The 22,777-nt window shown below is 40.2% G+C and overlaps 1 protein-coding gene across 2 annotated transcripts; it reads right to left on the bottom strand.

Moving 5' to 3' along the window:
- Positions 1 to 3,145: 3,145 nt before the first annotated feature.
- Tmem254 (transmembrane protein 254) lies at positions 3,146 to 12,907 on the bottom strand. Of its 2 annotated transcripts, none has more exons than XM_015504580.2 (4): positions 12,751 to 12,907; positions 10,555 to 10,658; positions 10,289 to 10,348; positions 3,146 to 4,759 (listed from the first exon to the last, which is right to left on the bottom strand). In XM_015504580.2, exons 1-4 carry the CDS (start codon positions 12,838 to 12,840, stop codon positions 4,639 to 4,641), a joined length of 375 nt encoding a protein of 124 aa, XP_015360066.1. In that variant the 5' UTR covers positions 12,841 to 12,907; the 3' UTR covers positions 3,146 to 4,638. The 2 variants fall into 2 exon arrangements, with proteins under 2 accessions (XP_015360066.1, XP_015360065.1); XM_015504579.2 differs by having other exon boundaries at positions 12,373 to 12,821.
- Positions 12,908 to 22,777: the final 9,870 nt, after the last annotated feature.

Here is a 22,777-nt window from a genome sequence, read left to right as displayed (position 1 = left end):
CTAGCGCTGCCCTTGAACTTCTGACTCTCCTGACTTCAACTTCTGAGTTACTGCAATTACAGTCTTGTGCCACCAGGGACAGATTTTTTCTTCTTCCTTTTGGTTTTTTCTTGTTCTGGAGATTGAACCTGGGGTACTTAACCACTGAGCCACATCCTCAGCAGTTTTATTTATTTTGAGACAGGGTCTTGCTAAGTTACCTAGGGCCTCCCTAAATTGCTGAAGCTGGCTTTGAACTTGCCCTCCTCCTGCCTCAGCCTCCCAAGTCACTGGGATTACAGGCATTATGCCACTGCACCTGACTTTTTTCTTCTTTTGAAATTATCTACTCAGGGACTTTCCATTTATTGAGTGCTTTGTTTGTTGCTTCAGTTTGAGTTCCTGGTATGTTTTGGATATTATCAGGTGTGTGGCTTTGCACATATTTTCTTCCACTCTGAAGGTTGTCTCTTCCCTCTGTTGAGAACTTCATTTGCTGTGCAGAAGCTTTTTACTTTGATGAAATCCTGTTTGTCTATTTTTACCTCTGTTGCCTGTTCTTTTTGGGGTCATGTCCAAAAAATCATTGCTCAGATTAATGCCATGGAGAATTTGTATCTTCTTCAACTTCTGTCTTTCATCTTTGTTTTTGTTTTCAGTGTAGAGACCTCCCACTTTTTTGTGTTCCTAAGTACTGAAATGTTTTGTTTTCCTAAGTACTGAATATTTTAGTATGGTAGAAGCCATCTTAATATGTTTCTTAGAAATTGCAGATACACTACAGGGCTTGGTGGTGTATGCCTGTAATCCCAGTGGCTTGGTAGGCTGAGGCAAGAGGATTGCGAGTTCAAAGCCAAAGCCAGCCTCAGCAACTTAGCATGGCCCTAGCAACTTAGCAAGACCATGTCTCTAAATAAAATATAAAATGGGCTGGGATGTGGCTGAAGAGTTCCGCATCCCTGGGTTTAATTCCCGGTACCAAAAAAATAAAAAATAAAAAAAGCATATTTAGTGGCAATTGATTAGCATTTTCAAATGTTCACTGTGGAATCTCTTCATAAAAAGAAAAAAAAATTGGAGAATATACTTTCATTATATATAGTGAGTTAAAAAATATTTAGATGGGGTAAAGAACTACATAAAATTGTACATAATGAAGAGTAAGTTTCCATTTCATCTTTTCTTATTAGTTCTTTTAGTTATACATGACGATGGAATATACCATGACACAATTATAAAAACATGAAATACAATTGTTCTAATTCAGTCCCTGATATTTCCTCTTATCCTCCCTTCTTCCCTCCCACTGTTCCCTTCCCTCTACGCTACTGATTTTTTTTTAAAATTAGTATCTTTTGGATGTACATGATGGTCAGATTCACTAAGGCATATCCATTTATGTAAATAGGAAAGTTATGTCAGATTCATTTCACTGTCTTTCCCTATTCTCATCCCTCCTCCCTTCCCTTCATTCTCCTTTATCTAATCCTCTGATCTTTCTTCTTTTTTTTTATCCTACTTTTATTTTGGATTAGCTTCTTCATATCAGAAAACATTCGACCTTTAACTTTTTGGAGCTGGCTTATTTCACTTAGTCTGGCAGTCTCTAATTCCATCCACTGACTGGCAAATGCCATAAAGTCATTGTCTATGGCTTGTGTATATACACCACATTTTCTTTATCCATTCATCTGTTGAGCGGCACCCAGATTGACTCCATAGCATAGCTATTGTGAATTGTGCTGCTATAAACACTGATGTGGCTGGTCACTACAGTGTGCTGACTTTAAATCTTTTGGATATATATGGAGGAATGCAATAACTCGATCAAAAGGTGGTTCCATTCCTAGTTTTCTGAGGACTCTCCACACTTTTTTTCCGAGTGGTTGCACCAATTTTCAGTCCTACCAGCAATGTATCCCCACCTCCTCACCAATATTTGTTAATTGTATTCTTCATAATTGCCATTCTGACAGGAGATGAAATCTCAGTGTAGTTTTAGTTTGCAGTTTCCTAATTACTAGCAATGTTAAACATTTTTTTCATATATTTTTTGACCACTCATATTTTTTTCATTTGAGAAGTGTCTGTTTAGTTCCTTTGCAGGGCAATGGTATTTATTAACCAAGTCATCAAACTTAGAGCTTGAATTAAGGAAACTCCAGGAAGGGCCTTAGCAAGATAAAATTGAAGTTGCACTCTATCCTCTAACTTCTTTTCTTTTGTGTATGTTCAGTGTAAAGACATAAGGGCCTTCTGAGAGAGCAAGTTGTTTTCCTAAAAAGCCTCAACACATCTGAAATTTAGCCTCTTAAACCTAAGGCTTGTTAACACCATGACTTATAAAACATGTTCAGACTTGGATTCATAAACATGTGAATGGAGGCCATGTTAGTTTATATGTTGATACTTCTATTAAGATGTGAGGTCATTTTTTTTTTCTTTTTTGTTCTTCCAAACTATACATGCTCTGGAAATCTTTTTGGTTTATGAGAAAACAGGCCAGTCTCTTCATCTTCCATGTTTGCTTCCATGAAATGCCTCTGGCCTTTTCTCATTCATCTCAACATAGATCTGTTTTTCCCATATCACCACCATGACTAATGCAGAGCCAAGATGGCTCCATTTTTCTGTTTACTTTTTGCTTCACAGACTTACTTCTAAACCCCTGGGCTGTGCGGGAAGGGGAACTACAAGGCTCAGGGTTCTGCCTCTCTCTGGAAGATGTTGGGTAGGTCACTCTTGCTGGGATGCAGTTTATGGTTCTATAAAATGAATGACCTGCAGCACCTGTTAAGATCCCCTTTGGTTCTAAGCCATAATAATGCCACAAATAAGATCATAGGATTTCTTTAGGTTTGGCATTTTAAAAATGCTAGAACACTTCACCTGCTGCACAGATTTTATCAGATGTTGAATGAAAACAGAAACAAAGAGGAAACAACCATACAAGGAAAAAGAGACACTGGTGTCCAACCCAGAGACTCAGCGAGCACACAGGAATGGAGAACTACACACCCCACAACCAGGGCATTCTGCATTTCTTAATCAGTGAACGCCAAACTGATATTTGAACTGTGCCAACAGTTCCATTTAGAGCTACCGAGAAAAAGAATAAAATGTGTGGTAATATCAACACTGATCAAAACAAAAAAAATCCATTTCATTGTAGAGAAAGTCACAGCATTTTATTTGAGTTAGTCTGTTTCATTTAATCATCTGCCACATTGTTCTGGGCACAATTATTGTCATTATTAGTGTCATTTGGAGACAGCTATGCTTTAAAAAAAAATCTGGGTTGGATCTCCATGGTGCTTAACTCCTGGTCAAATTTTTTTCTTTACTCAAAAGTAACCCCTACTCCAAGAGGAAGATCAGGAAAGACTGAGATATATTTGCAAAAAAATTATGTCCACTAAAAACAATTCATAGCTCATGATCTCTCATGGGGGCTTTCTTTTTGGGGAGAGTTTTTTCTTATAAATGTATGCTGATTCAACAACCTGCCCAAGGAATCCCAAAGGGAAATGAGAAATAGCTTCCAGAGAACAAGCAGATGCTCTCCACAGAAAGAGCCCTAATGTCTCCTAAGTGTGATGGTGCCATTTTTCCAAGGTAAAGGGACAGAGATAGGGGACCTCTCTCGCCAAAGGCCAGTAGAAATAAAGCACATTCAGGTTAATCAGGGAGGTAGTAATCAGCTGGAAAACCCAGAGGTTAGCATCTCTAGAGAGGAATGTGGGTGTGACTGAGTAAGCTAGGGCTGGATGAAAAAAGCGACAGACAGCAGGAGAGTGGGGAACAATCCACGTTTCCCCAGAGGACCCACAGAAAGGTGGCACCACTACTGAAGGTGTCCTGTGCTGTTCTAGGAGATGAGGGCACACGGAATGAATGATACAGAACAAGTGGAAGCGAAGTGCTTCCCTCCTTTGTCAATGACACTGGAGGAGAACCACCTGATGCACAGGTGGGAACAGGCGCCCCAGGGAAAAGGACAGCTGCCTGAGTTGTGACCCTGAATTGAAGGGGCAATCTAGCAGTGGCCATCACACTCTGCCTACCACAGAGCACTGTGTCCCTGGGGCAATGTGCAGGGAACGATCACTGCTGGCTGGTAGCATCAGGGAGACCCTGCCCTGGTCCTCTGCTCTGGGTTCTCGGCAGGTCCTTTGGGCCTTTACACAATTGCTTAGTTGAGGAGATAAGATCCTGCCTCACAGGTGTCTAACAAATGTATTATGGAAGTGTCATTTCATTTTGGTTCAGAAAGATGAGAACAAATTTCGAAGAGATGCTTTACTCAGAAACAGGGAGCACAGGCCCACCAGCAAGCAAATCTATCACTCCTTTCAGCCCTGAAAACAGAGAGGGACCAGCACAGCCAAGGGCCTTAGAGGCAGAGGCTGCAAGTCTGCTGCCATTCAAGTTTTCTGCAGAACTTAGAAAACCAGAGTTTTTTCTTATTTCTTTCTTAGATAACAACTAGTCTACTCAAGCTCAACCCGAGCATATGGAAGAAAAATGAACATTGAGAGGGTCTTAAATACCTTTGTAGGACAGAACTTTTAGAATGTAGAAAGATCATCAAGTAAACATAGCACCCCCCCAAAAGAGAGTCTGAATATGAAAGTGGAGAGGAAGTTTTGGCTTTCTCCTTTAACTGTGTTTTTGGAGCTTTGGCCTGTAAGCAATCAAGATGGAGAGAGATGCTATCCCAAAGAGGAAAGTCTGCAAGAACCAGAGTAGTTGAGCCCGACTGTCTGTGATTCCTTTATATCTGAAAAAGAAAGAACAAAATTTAGACACCAGAATTGTCATTTTATGGGGGTTACTGACTTCTCTATTTTTTTCATTTAGCACTTCCATCTACTTTCAGGTTTATTTTGCTGTTTCTCTCTGAAGGTGAAAGATGGGTTCATTTACTTTTCATTTCTCTTGTTTTCTGATAAATGCATCTTAGGTGGTACACCTCCCTGGGAACCAGTCTGGCTGCTCTCTGGGTACAGTATTGTACAACTGTTTCTCATGTGATTCTGATCAGTGGATAGGTAATCAGCACTAGCAGGGCTTCATAGCAAGTGTCTTGAAGACAGACCAGAAGAGAATCCCAGCTTGCCACCCACTAGCTGTGACCTGGAAACTCACTCAGTTTTCTCATTTGAAAAATAGAAATAGTAATTTCTAACTCACCAAATTTTGAGGTGATTGGTAAGATAATATACCCAAAGGGCTTAGGAAAGAGCTTGGTGCACAGTAATAATAAACACCTGCTCACAGAGTCTTTCAAATTAAACTGCCTAAAACAAAACTACAATTAATAAATATGAAAAATGGTCTAATTGAAGGAAATTTTAGTCTCATCTGTAATATAAATCTCACTTGGATGACTTTTTATTTAAAACAAACATCACATATAAAAGCATATAGTTTTCTACACTAACAGATTTAAAAGGACCATAAAGAATCTTAGTAAATTCAGAAGAAGCATTTGATAAATTTTATCATCTATTCTTAATAAAAGTTCTCAGCAAACTTAGAAATACAATGGAGCTTCTAAATTTACTAGAGGTCTACAGAACTCTAGAAGAAACAATTCCTGTAACATGATACACACAGAAGTTTTTTTTTTTTTGTACTGGGGATTGAACTGAGGGCCACTGAGCCACATTCCCAGCCCTATTTTATATTTTATTTAGAGACAGGGTCTCACTGAGCTGCTTAGCGCCCTGCCATTGCTGAGACTGGCTTTGAACTCGTGATCCTCCTGTCTCAGCCTCCCAAGCCACTGTGATTTCAGGCTTGTGCTACTGCGCCTGGCAGAAGGCTTTCTTTTAAGATCAGGAACCATGCATAATGTCTACTACCACTGCTTTCAGCTGACACTGTAAATACAGCCAGAACACAAAGGGAAGAACCAACCAAAGGTACATAAAATTGAAAAGAAGAAGTGCAACTATCTAGACACAATTGTATATGTAGAGACTATTAGAATTAATAAATGGACTAAATAAATAAATGGATTTAGCAAGGTTGTTAGATATCAGGGTGATATATAAAAATTGATGATATCCACACAGACTACCATCAAACAATTAGAAAAGGAAGAAAAGTCATTTATAATATCATCTGAAAGTAGAAACAGCTGGCCATAGTCAATAAATGAATAAACAAAGATGTGAAATACCTCCTAAAATTACAGAACTTTATTGATATATTATAGGAGATTTTAATAGATGGATACGGATCATTTCATGTTTAGAAGATGCAGGAATGAAAATGTCAGTTCTCTTCAAATTAATTCACATGGTGAATACAATAAAGATCTCAACAGGTTTAGATTTTTGCTTTTGCAGCATATGACAAGGCATAAGAATGTGTAAAAGTCCAGGAGCAGCCTCCTTATTGAACAAGAAGGCAAGAGGACGTGCTTTATCAGCTGTCAATGATCATAAAGCCACTACTACTGACAGAGCCATGTTGTCCCAAGAATGAACACTCAGACCAATGGAACAAAACAGGAAGTCTAGAAACAGCCATACACAAATATACATATGATATAAGACAGGTACATCAATGGAGACTGAAGACAATCACAAATGGCTCTGGGAGGACTGAGCATCCATATGGAAAAAGGTGACGTCAGAAACATCTTTCCCACTCCCAAATCAGTTCCAGGTACATTAAAGGCATAAATGTGAGAGGCAAAATTGTAAAACTCTTTTAGAAGACACTGTTAAAGAATACTTCCATCATTTCAATACAAAGAAAAAAAATAATAAATTTGACTACACTGATCAACTTCTATTTTTCAAAAGATCTACCAGAAGAAAAAGACCCAGAGAAAGAATATTTGCAAAACATCTAAGTGGCAAAGTATTTAAATAAAGGGGGAAAAGAAAAAAGTGCCTATAGATGGATAAGAAAAGGGCAAATACCCAATTACAAAAGTGTTAGTGTGGGTGGTGTAGGCCAAATGTACCAAAGACATATTTATTGCAATATAGTTCATAATGGCAAAACAATTTAGAGACTTAAAAAGTTGATCAGAAGGGGACTTTCTTCAATACATTAAGGCACATTCACATAATAGAACACTATGCACTAATATTAACGGATGGGAGTAAAATTCACATGAATAGACACAGAAAAACAGGGATATGTAACAATGGAAAACTGTTAATAGAAGAAGTTCTATGTATATGTAAAATTATTTATAAATGCATAAATCGTAATGATAAATATTAAACTTTTAATAATGACTATTTTGGGGGATTTTAGGAGACCTTTAAATTTTCATTTCATTTAATCTTTTTTTGCAGTACTAGTGATTGAACCTAGGGCTGTACCAGCCCTTTTAATTTTTAATTTTGAAACAGGGTCTTGTTAAGTTGCTGAGGCTGGCTTCGAACTTAGATCTTTCTGCCTAACCTTCCCAGTCCCTGGGATTACAGGAGTGTACTACTGTACCTGACATTAACAAAATTGATTTATTTATTTTGATTGCTGAAGATTGAATCCAGGGCCATGCACATGCTAGATAAAAACTATACCCCTGAGCCACATCCCTAGCTTTACCATGAAATTGTTAAAAACATGGAAAAGGTGCTTAATATTATGATTATGGTTGACATAAAGACAAACATCGTCCAATCTTATCTCTGGTTAAGAGGAATTTACAAAAAATGTATTACAAAATTACAAAAAATGTATACCAAGGTGCCAGATGTTCAGTAAATTTTAATTTTCTGCCTCTCATAATTATCTAAAATCAAGGATATTGTCAGCTGGGTGCAGTGCCACAGGCCTGTAATCTCAGCAACTCCAGAGGCTGAGGCAAGAGGATCTCAAGTTCAAAGTCAGCCTCAGCAACTTAGTTGGACCCTAAAGTGCCCTGGGTTCAGTACCCACACTGTTTTGTGCATACTACTTATTCAATTAAAAAATTCACATGCATGAAAAAAGGAATTCACCAAAATGCTACATGTAGCTATTTCTGGGTAGTAGAATTTGGGAGGCTGCAATTGTACTACAGGTTTTCACTTATTTATTTATTCTGTCATTTATCTTATAATTCAAAAGGAGTATTTATTCTGATTTACATTCCAACAGATTATGCCACGATTTCAAGAACCAACTTCTCCATGTCTAATCTCGCTCTGCTCTTCAAAAGACTGATAAAAGAATGTTAAATTGAGTCTTTAAGTTTTCATTAGAGGTTCCAAATGCCATTACAAAATAAGAGTTTTTTCAAAATATACATATCTAGTTTCCATACCCAGAGATTCTGATCTGGTGTGTGTTGCTTCACACATAGGAATGTTCTTTCTTAAAGTTATACAGATAATTCTGGGCCACAATGCAAGTTTAAAGCCCCCAGACTAGACCCTATTCAGCAGATACCAGTATAGGTTAATACCACATGAGAAAGATCTCTTTAAAAATTCTCTTTAACCTGTATTAGGAAAAAGATTCTCTGCATATTTGTACTTTGCATAAGCATATACAGAAATTCTGATTCAAAGGATAAGATGGTTATAATAATGCCATCTATACTCTGGCAGTCTAAGTTCAAGGACTGGGCCAAACAACTCCAAGGTAAGATTTCACTGAGAAGCAGAAGAGGCCATTGGAAAGAGGTACCTGTATGCTCTGACATTTTCTGTGTCAAGTCCAGAGACTGGCTTCAAGAGAACCAGTTGGAGAGATTGACATGAGCTCTTGAGATTTGAAGAAAGGATTAGTATCTGACTCAAAAGTATTAAGACTGTTTTAGTCTGCTGGGTGAAAGAGCAAAGAAACCAGCTTTACTGGGAACTGTACACACTTGCAGATGATCACACTGGAAAGATAAGGAAATCAGCCAGACAGATTTTTTTAGAAGGGTACTGGACCTGGTGGGTTTTGAAGGAACCCTGCCTGAAAGGCCCAAATGAAGCACAGATGTGATCTCAATAAAAGGGTAAAAGTCTTTCTCAAAACAGGTCCAGAGGTAAAACTGCAAAGTGGCATGCTGGAGGAGGCACCAGGAAAAACCATCAAGGGAAATGCAAAGGGAGATCCACAATGATAAGCAATTTCCCCCCAATTCACCAAAGGCCCTCTAGAGAAAAAGAGTCTACACTGAATTTGCAACATAGATAGCACCCAAATAACTAATCAAGAGACTGGGCCTGTTTCCCTAACCATTCCTACCATTCCAAGGAAGCCACAAGCAGGCTCCTGAGCCGCAGCTGGATAGGAGCTGACATTTTGAATTAGAAGAAGCTTACAGTTTTAACAAACAGACTAGATGAGAGTGGACAATTACAGATAGTGACTAAAAAACCCACAGATCTGTTTGAGTTTCATCCAGGGCTATAGTGGGGGTGCGGGGGAGACAGAAAAATTCATGGGGTAAATTTACTTGGAGAGGGGTGAAAAGAACATAGTTGCTTTCTGCTCTTTTGGTAGAAATCCCAGTGTGTTTAATAACAAGAAGATAGAATACCATAATCTATACTTAGCAGTTTCTTGCATGGTATGCACCCAATCAATGTTAATTACTTTTATTATTAAAATATAGTGGTAATACAGTGTCCGACTTTGCACTTTCAGAAGTAATACAACAATAATAGAAGTAATAATTAATCTGGGTCATACAAAAATATTAATTTCAAAGAAATTAAGCATTAGGATAATCATCTTATTCTCTGTATCATAATTTCTGTATTTGCTTATGCAAAGCACAAACGTAAAGAGAATTTTTTTTCTAGTACTTTCACACCGTATTAACCTACACTGGAATCTGATGAATCGGGCATTGTTTAGGGGCTTTTAACTTGTATTGTGCTCCAGAATTATCTATGGAACTTTAAGAAAGATCATATTCCTATGTCTGAAGCAAGACCTACCAGATCAGAATCTCTGGGTCTGGAAACCACACTTGTATATTTCATAAAAGCTCCTCAGGTGGCTCAGTTGTGACACTAGGACTGTGAACCATTGGCCTACATCAATAACTTAGCTCTTTTTTCAAATTAGAAGGAAGCCTAACCTTTTGTTCTAGTTGGGGCCACACAGCTTTGAAAACATAACAAAAGTCATCTCAATTAGATAACTAAATAAATGATTCATTAACAAACAAACTGAATTTATTCATCAAACATTTACTGAGTACTCCATGTCAGGTTCAGTACTAGGTATGGGGATTCAGATCTAACCTGAGAGTGTTCTTATCCTAAAGTATATAAATTATTGAAATGTGGCTACTCTCATCTTCCATTAGATACCATGAGAAAGGTGACAAAGACCTATTGCAAAGACTTACTTGCACAATACCATGGCATATAAGGACTCTCCCAAGTGAATCAGCCAGGCAAGCCAATACCTGAAACAGGGAAAACAAAAACATTTTGACTAGTTTAAGGTGATAGCTACCAACTGATGGAATCTAACACAGAAATCTTAAAAAGAAAGGTGTCTTAATGTGAACTAGCAACACCGTTAGATATCTAACGGCAATTGCAGGCTTTTCAGGTCTCCAGTGAGACCAGGGCTGTAATGTCCACAATTGGCTTCTGCAGTTCTCCTTACCCATTATGCAGGAGGGTGTGATGGTGGTTCACCAAATACTGAGTAAAGTAGCCCAGAGGTCCAAGGCTCTGATAAGGGACACTCTGAGGCCAGAGGACAACACACTGAAAGAGAAGCAGAAGTACAAAGTATCTTTTAGATCATTTAAAAGATCAGCAATTATTTATTTTTGAGAGCAGCTATGAAATAATACTGATTCTACAAAACAACTCAGACTGTAAAAACTCTGAACAGCATCATTTGGACCTCCATTTTTTTTTTTTTTTTTTTTTTTTTGTGTGGTGGTGGTGGGGATTGAACCCAGAGGCTTGTGCATGCAAGGCAAGCACTCTATCAACCAAGCTATATCCCCAGCCCTTGGTCCTTTATTTTTTTAAACATTTATTTATTTATACGTGGTTTTGAGGATGGAACTCAGGGCCTCACACACTGTAGGCAAGCAATCTACCACAGAGTCACAACTCCTGCTCTGGTCCTCCATTTTTAAATTTTAATTTACAAAAGTGACTACACTGCGATGTTTATGCAGAGGAAACTATGTGGTTATCAGACTCAGTGCCCAGGGTGGCCAACTCCTAATCTTATTAATGAATTTCAGCAAAACATTATTTTACAGAGGTCATTAACATTTTTTTAGTTTATGTTCCTTGACTAGCTTTTTACTGAAGAAACTACAGCTTGAGCCAAAGCCCCATTTAATGTAAAACTTCTGTCTCTTCCTTCACTTGTGTACTTTTAAACCTGGAAATGACCCACTGCACAAAGATGAAAAATAGGTAAGATTCACTTTGTGAAGTTATAATAGCAACTGCTTAAACACATGAGGTTTCTATAGTAAAATTATCAACTTTTCTTCAGCCTATGTTGTAATCTCTACCAGCTTAGTTTTGCTTAGTTTTTTGAGAATTGTCAACAGTGTCAAAGTTTATTGTCCATTCATCTCTGTCAAGAGAAATACTATTTTTCCCAAGATGCTCTTTTCCATATAAAATTAAAACAAAGCATGAATTATCAGGGCAAACAAAAACAAATAAAAGGAAGTATACAGCTCCATGATAGCCCCATGTGAAGTCCTCAAAGCTTTCCCCCCTTTGGATTCCACCTAATCAGAGAGTCAAAATAGCACAACAGAAATGCACTTTTGAAAAGTTTCAATTCAATGCCTTCATTTTACATATGGGGAAATCAGGACAGTAGTGGTCACACTTGACACCAAACAACACTGTGGACATGAGGACTCCCCAATCTTCAGAATCCCTCCTGGGCAATAATCAAATAGCTTTTCCTTCCTTCATATTTACATCAATTTAGCTCCCAGTGTATTTCCTAGCATTTTTCCCATTAAACAAACTCTCAGCCCTATAAAAGACGTGCTTCCTCTGTAGAGCTTTCTTACTGCCACATCTATGCCCAAACAGTTAGTTATATCCTCTTTATTTCTTTTGAGCAATTTAATCCTGCCCATTGTTCAGCTTTATCCCCATTTTCCAAGCCATTCCAAATGCTTCAAACATTCTGCTTCGGAAGTCCTATCCTGAGCTGACAGGGCTATGGAAGTCTGTCAACTTGACTTCTTTACTCTTTGTGAGAGGCTCAGACTCGGTTAAGCCTGAATAACCAACCTTACAGGGAGCCAGAACACAAGGGCAGAAGCCCTCCAAAGCAGAAGATTTCCCAAGAGCCCAGGGAACTTCCGCTTACACCAGTAACGCAGGCAACCGTCAGGAGCGCGTGCGCAGAACCTCATTCCCACAGCAACCCTCGCCCAACGAGGGCCTGGCCGGCCCAAACCGATCTACCGCCCTCCCGAGGACTCACCGAGAAGTATCCCAGCGTCAGGGCTGTGACCAGCGAGGGCAAGGGTCTGGCTACACGGAAGTAGGAGGTAGCATCCCTGCCGGTCTCCGACTTCCCCTCCACCATCTTGAAAGACCCAGGCATTGAGTTCCCGGGTGGGGAGGCTTGCTGGCGTCCACATAGGGAAAGCCTGGCGAGCCGGTTTCTCAGAGCCTTGAGCACCCGCCCAAGGCCCTGCTGAGGACTAATTCTTCAGTATCTCCTCCCCAGGTCTCGGCCCTCCCCACCCCATCCAAACGCGCTGGAGCCAGGACTGCGCCTGCGCTGAACCCCTGCAGGCGAGTCCTGAGACCTTGCAGCACTAGCTCCGCTCCCTGGATGGGTGGCCCTTGCCCTTACCGTGTAGTAGCCAAAGGAGAGGGTAATGACTGTGAACCAGAACAGACTGCCCCTCCGGAAGTAGGCTGCACCACCTGCTACGGTCGCCATCGCTGCAGCATCTCCAGGGGAATGAGCGGCCACCCAGTTACGCGCGGGGGTGGGAGCTGTGTCGGACCTGGGCTGGGCGAGGGAGAGGCGTGCGCCACCGCGCGGGGTGAAGACAGAAATCAGTCTCTCTAGTGCATTCCCTCCTCCTCTCTCTCTTTTTGGCACCTGGGATTGAACCCTGGGGTGCTCAACCTCTTGGATCTTCTGAATAAGTATTTTCTCAGCTTTCCTTTTACTTCTTATCCCCCAGATTCAAGGTTGCCTGTGTTCTCTGTGCTTTCTGTACATTTGAGATTCAATTTTCATCTTCTTTTTCATGACTCTAAAATGCTCTTTCTAATCTTGACGTCTCCCCAGATACCTGCTAGTCGTTTCACCAAATAACCTGCACACATCAAAAACAGAGTCTACGCTCACTATTCACAGTCAGTTCTGACTACAGCTCCCCTATTTATGTAAATAGCACTCTCCTTCTACGCTGTACCCCCCATACCTAGTTAACTGTAGAGAATCCTCTTGTTGGGGTAACATGACATCTCATTCTTTTGGATTAAACCATGGTTTGTTTAATCCCCACTCTCTCTGGGTCATTCCTTTCGGATTTTTTTCTCCTTCAACAACCACATGCACACCATTTATCAAATCTACAAATGACAGGGTCATCTTCAGGTGTAGTTCTGATTAAGGTTTTCATTTTGCTTTTCTGGAACTTTTCTAATGCTTATTTCTTGTTTGAAAACATTTTTCTTCAGATATTAAATCTGAAGCAAGGGAGACATTGGAGAAATAATTCACTTTAGAAATAATTCAACAAAATGGCTTGGGTTAATGGACTAGAGAGCTAAATTTTAGTTTCATAACGTCTGAAAACCAGGAATTGGTGGGAAGAGTGAGTGCATCTCACATTCGAAGGATCTTATTGCCTATCATGCACACATCAGCAATCCAGATACCATATAAGATTATTACTTAGATGTCAATAGTTTTTGTCATGTTCAGAAAGGCTTCCTCTCTTCTATCGAATTTGACTTTTACACGGTACAGGGAACTTGAATTGTGTAACCTCAAGACATCCTGCGCTGTTGTCCCCTCTGGGCTGTGGTCCCCTCCGGGCTAGCAGAGGACTTTCTTACCCCTGGACACTTCTCCTTTCAGGATGGTTTGATGACCTAAACATGGAAAAGAAAAATTGTTTCTTTTTCCCATAAGATTGGCCTACAAGGTATGAAGACACACTATAAAAGGACTGTAGTAATAAAAACTTTTAGTATTTGACATGCAAAACCAACAAATAGATCAATAGGAAATAATACCCACTAATAGAACTCATATATCCAAGCACTTATTTTATGATGAAGGTAATACTTCAAATTGAGGAGGAAAAATGGGCAATTAGCTAAATTATTGTGGGACAATTAGCTAACTATTTGGGTCTCACTGATTTGCTAGGGCTGACTTCGAACTTGTGATCCTTCTGCCTCAGCTCTCCGAGTTGCAGGGATTATAGGCACAAACCCACCATGTCTGACCTAGTTATCTTTGAGGGTAAAAATGTTTTAAACTTTGCTCCCATCCCCAAACACAAATTCTCAGTGCAGTATCACAGGGTACAGAGAAAAATAGTACCCTTGGTGTTCTGATGAGATGGCTAGAGAGTAGTATAGCCATGTGCCATGATGTAGCAAACCCCTTCTTCTATGCTTATTCAGGATCATAATGCGAGGAGCATTTAAATAAATTTTTAAAAATAAAAAGCAAACATCATGTGTCCAGACAATCAGGAGCAGTATTTTTATTTCATTTTTTTTTTTTTTTTTTNCTAAAATTACAAATCAGAGTCTTGGAACTTATGAATTTAAAGTTATTTTGGTGAGGCATATTGTGTAGTCAAACTTCTGTCAGTACTAATAATTTGAAATGTTTTCCTGTTTTGTCTCAGTGGTATAAATTTTTGCTTTACTTCTCAAAGGAAAGTCCTCATTTAATCATGATCTCCATCTCTATTTTTATTTTTTTTTTTTTTTGGCTTGAAGAAACAAATGTGAAATTGAGTGAAGGAAGATGAGGATGGAAAAGCAGGAAGGGTCCTGATCATGAATGACACTGGGTAGCAGCCTGTTAAGATCCTACAGCCCAGGCAAGTTAGGGAAGGTTTTTTGTTTGATTGTTTTGCATCTGGGAATTGAAAATGTCTGTTGTACATGGGATGAAGGTGAAGTTGGAAGCAGGGAAAAAGAAAAATTAACAAAGCTTTACATGATGGGAATGGAGGAAAGATTTCATCACTCCCTCAAATATGGAAGACATATTTCTGCGGGCCCATTTAGTGCAGAGGTAATGCTTCATCCCAGAGATACAACAGTGAAGAAGACAAATGCAGCCTGGGGCTCTCAGGTTGGGTACAATGTAGGTCAGCTGACAGGAAAATCAGTAATAGAGATTAACTAGAGACAAGTGTCTATGTTGCATTGATCCTGTATTCAGGGATTGTGACCAGGAATGTCCTCAGGACATTGGATTAAGTAAAGAAGAAAGGAGGCAGGGATAATCAGTAAGGTGTTGAGAGTTTGTGGAGTGAGGGGAGGCACCAGAGGATTATTTTTTTGACTAAAAATTTTCAAATTTCACCTAGAATCCCAGGGACTTGGGAGGCTGCAGCAGGATTGCTAGCTCTAGGCCAGTCACAGCAGCTTAGTGAGACCCTGCCTCACAATAAAAAAAAAAAAAAAAAAAGGACTGAGAATGTAGCTTAGTGGCAGAGTGCCCTCGGGTTCAAGCCCAAGTACTACATAAGAAAAAAACTCTTCAAATAATGATGATTAATGATGTTGAAAATTAAACTTTGTGCATGATTTTGGCCTAAAGAATACTGGTTTACATATATCCTTGAAAGAAAATTAGAGGTGGAACAAAGTAAGACTAATAAATGTTAGCAATTTTTCTTAGCATTATTACAGTTGAATGAATTATAAAAGCTGTGATGTGGGAGAATGAGGCAAGCAGCTAAAATTTTGGTGGAGAAAATACAAACTCATGAATGGGCAATTGATATCAAATCATCTCCATAAAACTCATGTCCTAGAAGCCAATTTGCTGAGTCATCAGTTTGCCAGATTCACCCAGTTTATGGGATGTGGTTTTGAGACTTCAACAGGAATGTTAAATATTCTTATTGAACATGTTCACTTTTTGTCATGGACAAAAGAACTGTTACTTTTTTTTTTAAATTGAATATTGAACCCAAGGGCAATTTACCACGGAACCACATCCCCAGCCCATTTTTTTTTTTTTTTTTTAATTTTGAGACAAGGTCTTGCTTGGTTGCTGAGGGTCTCTCTAAGTTCCAGACTGGCCTTGAACTTTGAAGTCCTCCTGCTTAAGCCTCTGGAGTAGTTGTGATTCCAGGTGTGTACCACAGTGCCATGCAGGGATTATGTATTTTTGAAAGTTCACCTGAATGTTGATGTTTCTTAGCCTGCGCTGGGCTGTTCACAGCCCCATCGTCACATAGCTCCATCCATAGGACCTGGTGTGCGCTGGGCTCTTTCAGTCATGGGCGTCTGTAGCAAGGATGAAGGACTCAGATCACATGCTCTGAAGCCAAGCTTCATATAAAGAATGTGAACTAGGAAAACAAACAAGAGATTGGACAAGTTTGATGACTTAGGAAAATGACCCATGAGATTGGGCCATTTGGAGCTGATTCCTTGGTGTAAATCATGGAGTGAGCTCTGAGGAGATAGTGACTGGAGGGTAGGAAAGAATGAGAACAAGGGAGTTTGGTGGGGTGCAGTGGGGTGGGGTGTGGGGATGTGTGTCCAGGTGGTTTTTGGAAGTAGTTTGATGGAGGAGGGGACGAAAGGTCACTTCCTGGTATGAATTCAGGCTACTGAGAAAAGAAGGAAATAAAGCTGATGGGAATGTTGAATTATTGGGGAAAAAGTAAAAGCTGGAGAAATCAATCTAAGGCCAACCTTTTAATTTGACTGTTAGAAGAACTCACCAAAATAAAATTCTGGTATAATATTGGACAACATGTTTCCACACCAATGCACCAACAAATTAAAAATAGATAATGATTTTATAGACAATAAAAAAGAAAAAAAAAACCTCTTATCTTTGACCTTTAAGAATACCTCATACAAACTGTCTTAATTGTAGTCCAGCTCAGTACAGAGACACTATAGTTAATGGAATGCTGGGAATAAAATACTTCCTGTCCCTTTGCTCCTGAGGAGTGAACCAGGGGTCACTAACACTGCATGACATCCTAAGACTTTGATTTTTATTTTTATTCTGAGACAGGGTCTGGCCATATTGCCCAGGAGTACTTTGGATGCTCTGCCTCAGCCACCTGAATTGCTGGGATACAGGTTTGGGCCATTGCAGCCCCTGTTTTCATTTTTTTCCCTCCTTTGTGATTATAATGAACATGGTCACACCACAATAAAATCAGAACTGTCTGAAGGCTGGTTTGGTTATCTGTGATCATTAAAAATGCCTGACCCTATGGAAGTGTAAAAAATATAAAATGTAAATACAAAATGTAAATTTTCTTTTTTAAGGTATTTTGAAGGAAAAAGAAAAAAAAGGTAGGACCCTTCTGTATTGCAATTCGCATTATGGTTTTGGTTGAATGGTGGCAGAGCACATTACATCTGCTGGTTTGCTGACCAAACTGTGCGAGTGGGCTTCTCTACAGGGAAGTGACCACCTTTAGATTAAAACAGCAAGTGAAGGATGACCAGGTCATACGACTTTTAAGATTTTTAAAGAACTTTTCTTTCTTTCTCTTTTTGTTTTTCTGGTTTTGGTGCTGGGGACCTGATTCAGTGGTGCTTTACCACTGAGCTACATCCCAGCTCCTTTTCATTTTCTGATTTTGAGACATAGTCTCACCATACTGCTGAGTCTTGCTAACATGTGAGGCTCCAAATTGTGATCCTCCTGCCTCGGCCTCTCATGTCTCTGGGATTACAGGCCTGTACCACCATGCCTGGCTTATTTTTCCTTTCCTTGCTGTCTTGGCATCCTCATTGGTATCAATGTTGTCATATAATTTTCGATGCCCTTTGCCATAGCTACCCCAGCAGCCTCCTTGCATTTCCATCCCCTTCCTCACCATCACCTTCTTCCCTTGTTTATCTCCCTCACTGTCTGCTTGGCCTTCTGAAACCATCATCCTCTTTAGCATTCCCTTTAGCAGGGGCTCTTCCAGTCTAGCTCTCCACAATTTCCCTTTTCTCATGAAGTCCTTGGTGGGGATCTCAGAGTGGAATAGATGGTCGCTTATCACATGTTGGATAAATTGTGATCCCATGCAGAGGGTTCCAAAAGAAAGCGTGAGACCTGGACTTTGGAGCTAGACCTGCCAGAGTCATGGGGCAAAGAAAGTTGTGGCTAGGAGAGGGTAGGATCCTGGAACAATTCAAATGGCTTGTGGAGCAGCTGTTGGCTCAATCCAATTTTGGTTTGCTCTACTTTCTCAGTTCCAAAGTCTAACATTTCTGGCTCCCAAAATATTCCCCCATGTACTCCAAAGCACACAAATGACTGCCTCCAATGACAGGCTGTCCTAAGCAGACAGCATAGGACCCATCTGCTGCCACCCCCTGAAAGATCCTCCATGAATTTAACTGCCCATAAATGTATTCCTTGTGCCTTTTCTTCATTTTTGGTTACGGAGACATTATATATCACCTGGAATGAAGTTAGAAAACTGGATTCCTTCAGCTTTTTTTTTTTCCCCTTAGACCAGGGAATGAACTCAGGGGCACTCAACCACTGAGCTCCACTCCCAGTCCTAATTTGTGTTTTATTTAGAGACAGAGTCTCACTGAGTTGCTTAGCACCTCACTATTGCTAAGGCTGGTTTTGAACTTGTTATTCTCCTGTCTCAACATCCCAGGCTGCTGGGATTATAGGTGTATGTCACCGTGTCCAGCTAGCTTTTTTTTTTTTTTTTTTTTTTNGTAGCTGAGTGGTAGAGTGTGTCTGGGTTCAATCCCTAGTACCGAGAAGGAAAAAAAAATTATTGACAAACTATTGATAAACCCAGCCTGATTCCCTCTAAAAATTGGGAGCCATTTCACCACAAAGCCATGAAAAGCTAATTTCGGCTTTACTATAAATGACTGCAAATTCTGAACCTGCTTGGAATGTCTGCCCGTGCCTTGAACTCACCCATGCTTGGTTCTCTGACCAGATAGCAGCTCTGTCTGAAACTTTAGTGACCCCTCACAAATCTTGGCCTTCCCTGGCCAGATAATGACCCTCTCTGAGGCTCTAATGACCTTCATAAATTCTGATGTTGGGTCCAGCAAAAATATAAACTAGCATTTGTGTTATGCTCATCAGAGTTTTGTCATCTGTAACTCCCCCTTTGGGTAACTTTCTGGGCTATAAAGCTGGGCTGCAAGAAAGATGTGGTGCTGCCTTGTTCCTGTGGTTTGTGTTGGGAGAGGCAGCCTGGCCAGTTGAAATAATAAGGTTGCTTTAATTTGATTTTAATTGGAGTCAGTGGTCTTTTCTTTGCATCCTGGTCTAACACTATCTAAGGCTCTTAAAACTTTACTCTGATGTCTTATAATATCTTTATGCAATTTCAGTCTGTGGTCTCTCCTGCTTCCAAGTTCAGTACTCCTTAATCAATACCATATCAAGTGATGCGGCTCATCTTTGAGTCGAAACTGTTCTGCCTCATATTGTGGGTTGTGATAGTGTGATAGAGAGGAGTGCAAGGTTTAAGGTGCGAGGTCAGGGGCTCACTATGACCTAAACATGTCTGTTCCCATTGTCCTCAAGTTCAATTGGGGATTAAATAGTACCAGCCAAGATTAGTTTCAGGGAGTGCTAAACAGAAGATAGGATTTGAAGAGATAGGTTAGGTTCAGGTAAACTGAGGTGTTTAGGGTGTGGTGTGGACTAGGGTGGGGCAGAGTCTCCTGCCCCAGGGCTCTTACTGGGGATAGGTCAGGGTTGGGGGGTGTTGACTGCCTCTGTCTGGGGAGGGGCCGCCTGTGGGCGTGTCTAGGGTTGGCTATAGTAATGAATGCGGCTCCAGAGTTCCTCACTTTACTACTGAGAAGGCCTGAGGAGCAGAGAGTCAACATGACTTCCAAAGGTGAGGCTCTTTGGTGGAGGACTGAGATCTGTGTTTTCGGGGCAGGCTGTGGACTTGTGCACTAGTGTTGGGGAGTGGGGATGTTTGAGCCTTCACCTTTCAAGGGTAGGCTTGTGTTCCAGGGACAGCTTCTGTCACCAACGAAACTGTCTATGGCTGGTGCACACTGGAATTGGGGAACAGGGCTTTTCCAAAGGCTCTTATATTTAAAAATAAGCTCATGGTTATATTAAAATGATTCCTTATATTTTAGAGATGTATAGGAGTATTTTCAGGTCAAGAGATATATCTGGAATTCCTATCAAAAAAATGAAGGGACATGTCAAAGAGATGAGAGAATGATTGGGTAGATCAACTAAAATTGGCTAGGTATGCTCTGTGTTAAGGTGGAGGGATAAATTCTTTAGGTTCTTGTATTCTTTCTTCTTTCCTGTGAGTTAAAGAGTTAGCTGGTATGGTAGTATGTGCCTGTAATCCCAGCTACTCGGGAGGGAGGCTGAGGCAGGAGGATCCTGAGTTCATGGGCAGTCTAGGTGTTTTGAAAGTTTATGGGGGGAAGGGCTTGTGGATCAATGTTAGAGCACTTGCTCTAAAACTGTGAGGCATTGGTGAGGCACTGGGTTAGTTCCTTAGAACCACAGGATAGGCTAGGGTGTGGCTCAATAGTAGAGTACTTGCCTAGCTTGCCAGAGGCCTGCATGCACAAGGCCTGCAAGCAGGAGGCCTTGGTTTCCATGTGGCTTCCTCCCCCACAGAACACACAAAGAGCATGGGTATAGCTTAATTACAGGGTACTTGCCTATGGTGCCCCAGATTCTCTAGAATCTTAGGAGTGGGAGAGGGGTGAAAAAGTACACTGGAAAATTTAATGAATTGTTTTTTTCCAGTTCACAAATGATTTTTTTTTTATTCTGTGCAATTCAGAATTAAATTGTGAACTTTCCAAGCCTAGGATAGTGGAAGAGATTTTACATGCAAGTTTTTGATGAGGTGGACTTGCAAAAGTCTTGGTTCTTCTCTGATTTCTTTTTCTAAAGGAGCTCTAGTTCAGAGGAGAAGGTTTAGGAGTCAGCTGTCTTCCAACTTATACACGACCCTCCTCCCAAACTGTACATAGTGACTCAGGAGTCAACTGGCAAGAGGTTCTCAGGGGCAAAAATGTGCATTAAAGGGCCTTCAAACAGTGATGACTCAACTGTAGTCCCTTTGGGATGTGAAGTCTTTCACAAAGCCACCATGGATCTCAGCTAAGCAGGTGCCAGAGTTCTTGCTTCTAACCATGGGCTAGAGCAATCTAAAGGACTTGTCTCTTTGGTTACTGCTTGTTACTACTGAGCTTTATTTGGAAAAAACTCATGTCTTTCAAACATTTTTTTGTGTGCACATTTGCATTTCAGAAATGCTGGGAACTCAATTCATATTGAGTTATGGAGTAGGGAGTGGGATGAATCTAGACCAGAAGCTCCCCTGGAATGTTGGCTGTGATGAGCTGGCCTCCCCACATGTGTCATTTGCTGTGAATAGAGTGCTTTATTATTATTCTTTTAATCCCATTTTAGGTGTTGTTTCTGAACATTTGGGGAACTTGCATCTCATGGCAAGTATGTCATGCTGCAGCTCATTGATGGTTCTCTAGGATGAGAGGTAGAAAAGTGGTACTGCATATGAATAGTTGGGGAGATTTCTGCTAAGTGGCATGGTTGAAAGCACTGCCTTCTTTACCCTTTTCACCAGCCCCTCCTAGACAGGGATAAGCCTCCTATGTACTCTCCAGAGCTCACTATTATGACTACATAGTATGTTGAATTTGTTCATAAAGGAGATTATCATCCTTTGTTTCATAAGAGAGAAATTAGTATGCCTGTATTTTAGGGAGAACTGTATTTCTCGTACTAAGAAACATCCAAAAGCACCAGAAATGATTCCATTCGGGCATTGCTTAATGATTTGAACTAATTCTGAGAAACATATGAGGAGACATTTGTTGTGTGGACACCATCGGGTGCACTTACATAAACTAATATATCTCTGATAACTTGATGACATGCTCTGTGTCATCACCATCATATATCCAGTCCATTCTTGACCACAGCATTGTTTATTTGGTGCATGACTAAGAGTAAAACAGCTCTGGGCTCAGTCCAACTGGAATGGAGCCAATGTTTAAACCCTTGATGTTTCTGTGTGAAAAACTTAATCCTGATGGAACAGCATTGGGAGGTGTGGTCTTTAAGGCCAGGGAGGCTCCACCCCCAGAGTGAGTTAAATCTGTTCTATGGAATGCATTAATTATCCTGATGTGGCTTTGCTATAAGTGAACTATGTTTGTCTAAGGTGAATAAATTCAGGTGTTCTCTCTTGGGATGATTTCCTTGAATTACTTTTTTGTTTCATATTTACTTAAGCTGATCCTCTGTGCCAGTCCTGGGTTCTCAGACCTTCTCAACATCCCAAGAACCATCCTTTGGGATGTATAGTTGATGTATAACTCACTCTCACTACCATTTTTAATGTGCAGGTCAGTGGCAACACCACATTGTCCTGTAAACCTTACCACCAACTGTCCACAGTGCTCTTTTCATCTTGTAAAACTGATATTTTTGTGGATTGTGGTTGTGGCTCAGTGGTAGAGCACTTGCCTAGCATGTGTGAGACTCTGGGTTTGATCCTCAGCACTGCATATAAATAAATAAATAAAATAAAAGACCTTTCACAGGTAAAAAAAAATATTTTAAAAAGTGGGAGGAGGAAAAAGGAGAGCTACTACTGCCATTTACAAGCAAAAAAAAAAAAAAAAAAAAAAAAAAAAAAAAA

Source organism: Marmota marmota, unplaced genomic scaffold, assembly GCF_001458135.2.
Source record: "Marmota marmota marmota unplaced genomic scaffold, marMar, whole genome shotgun sequence".
NCBI classification, from domain to species: domain Eukaryota; kingdom Metazoa; phylum Chordata; class Mammalia; order Rodentia; family Sciuridae; genus Marmota; species Marmota marmota.
Note: the sequence above shows the minus strand (reverse complement) of the source record. Positions and strands in the feature narration are given on the sequence as shown.

Coding starts and splice junctions, on each gene's coding strand:
- Tmem254 (XM_015504579.2), bottom strand. CDS start 12,495: ATGCCTGGGTCTTTCAAGATGGTGGAGGGGAAGTCGGAGACCGGCAGG. Junction 10,659..12,372: donor TGACGCTGGGATACTTCTCG/GTGAGTCCTCGG, acceptor CTTCTCTTTCAG/TGTGTTGTCCTCTGGCCTCA. Junction 4,760..10,288: donor TATGCCATGGTATTGTGCAA/GTAAGTCTTTGC, acceptor TTTCTTTTTCAG/ATATAAAGGAATCACAGACA.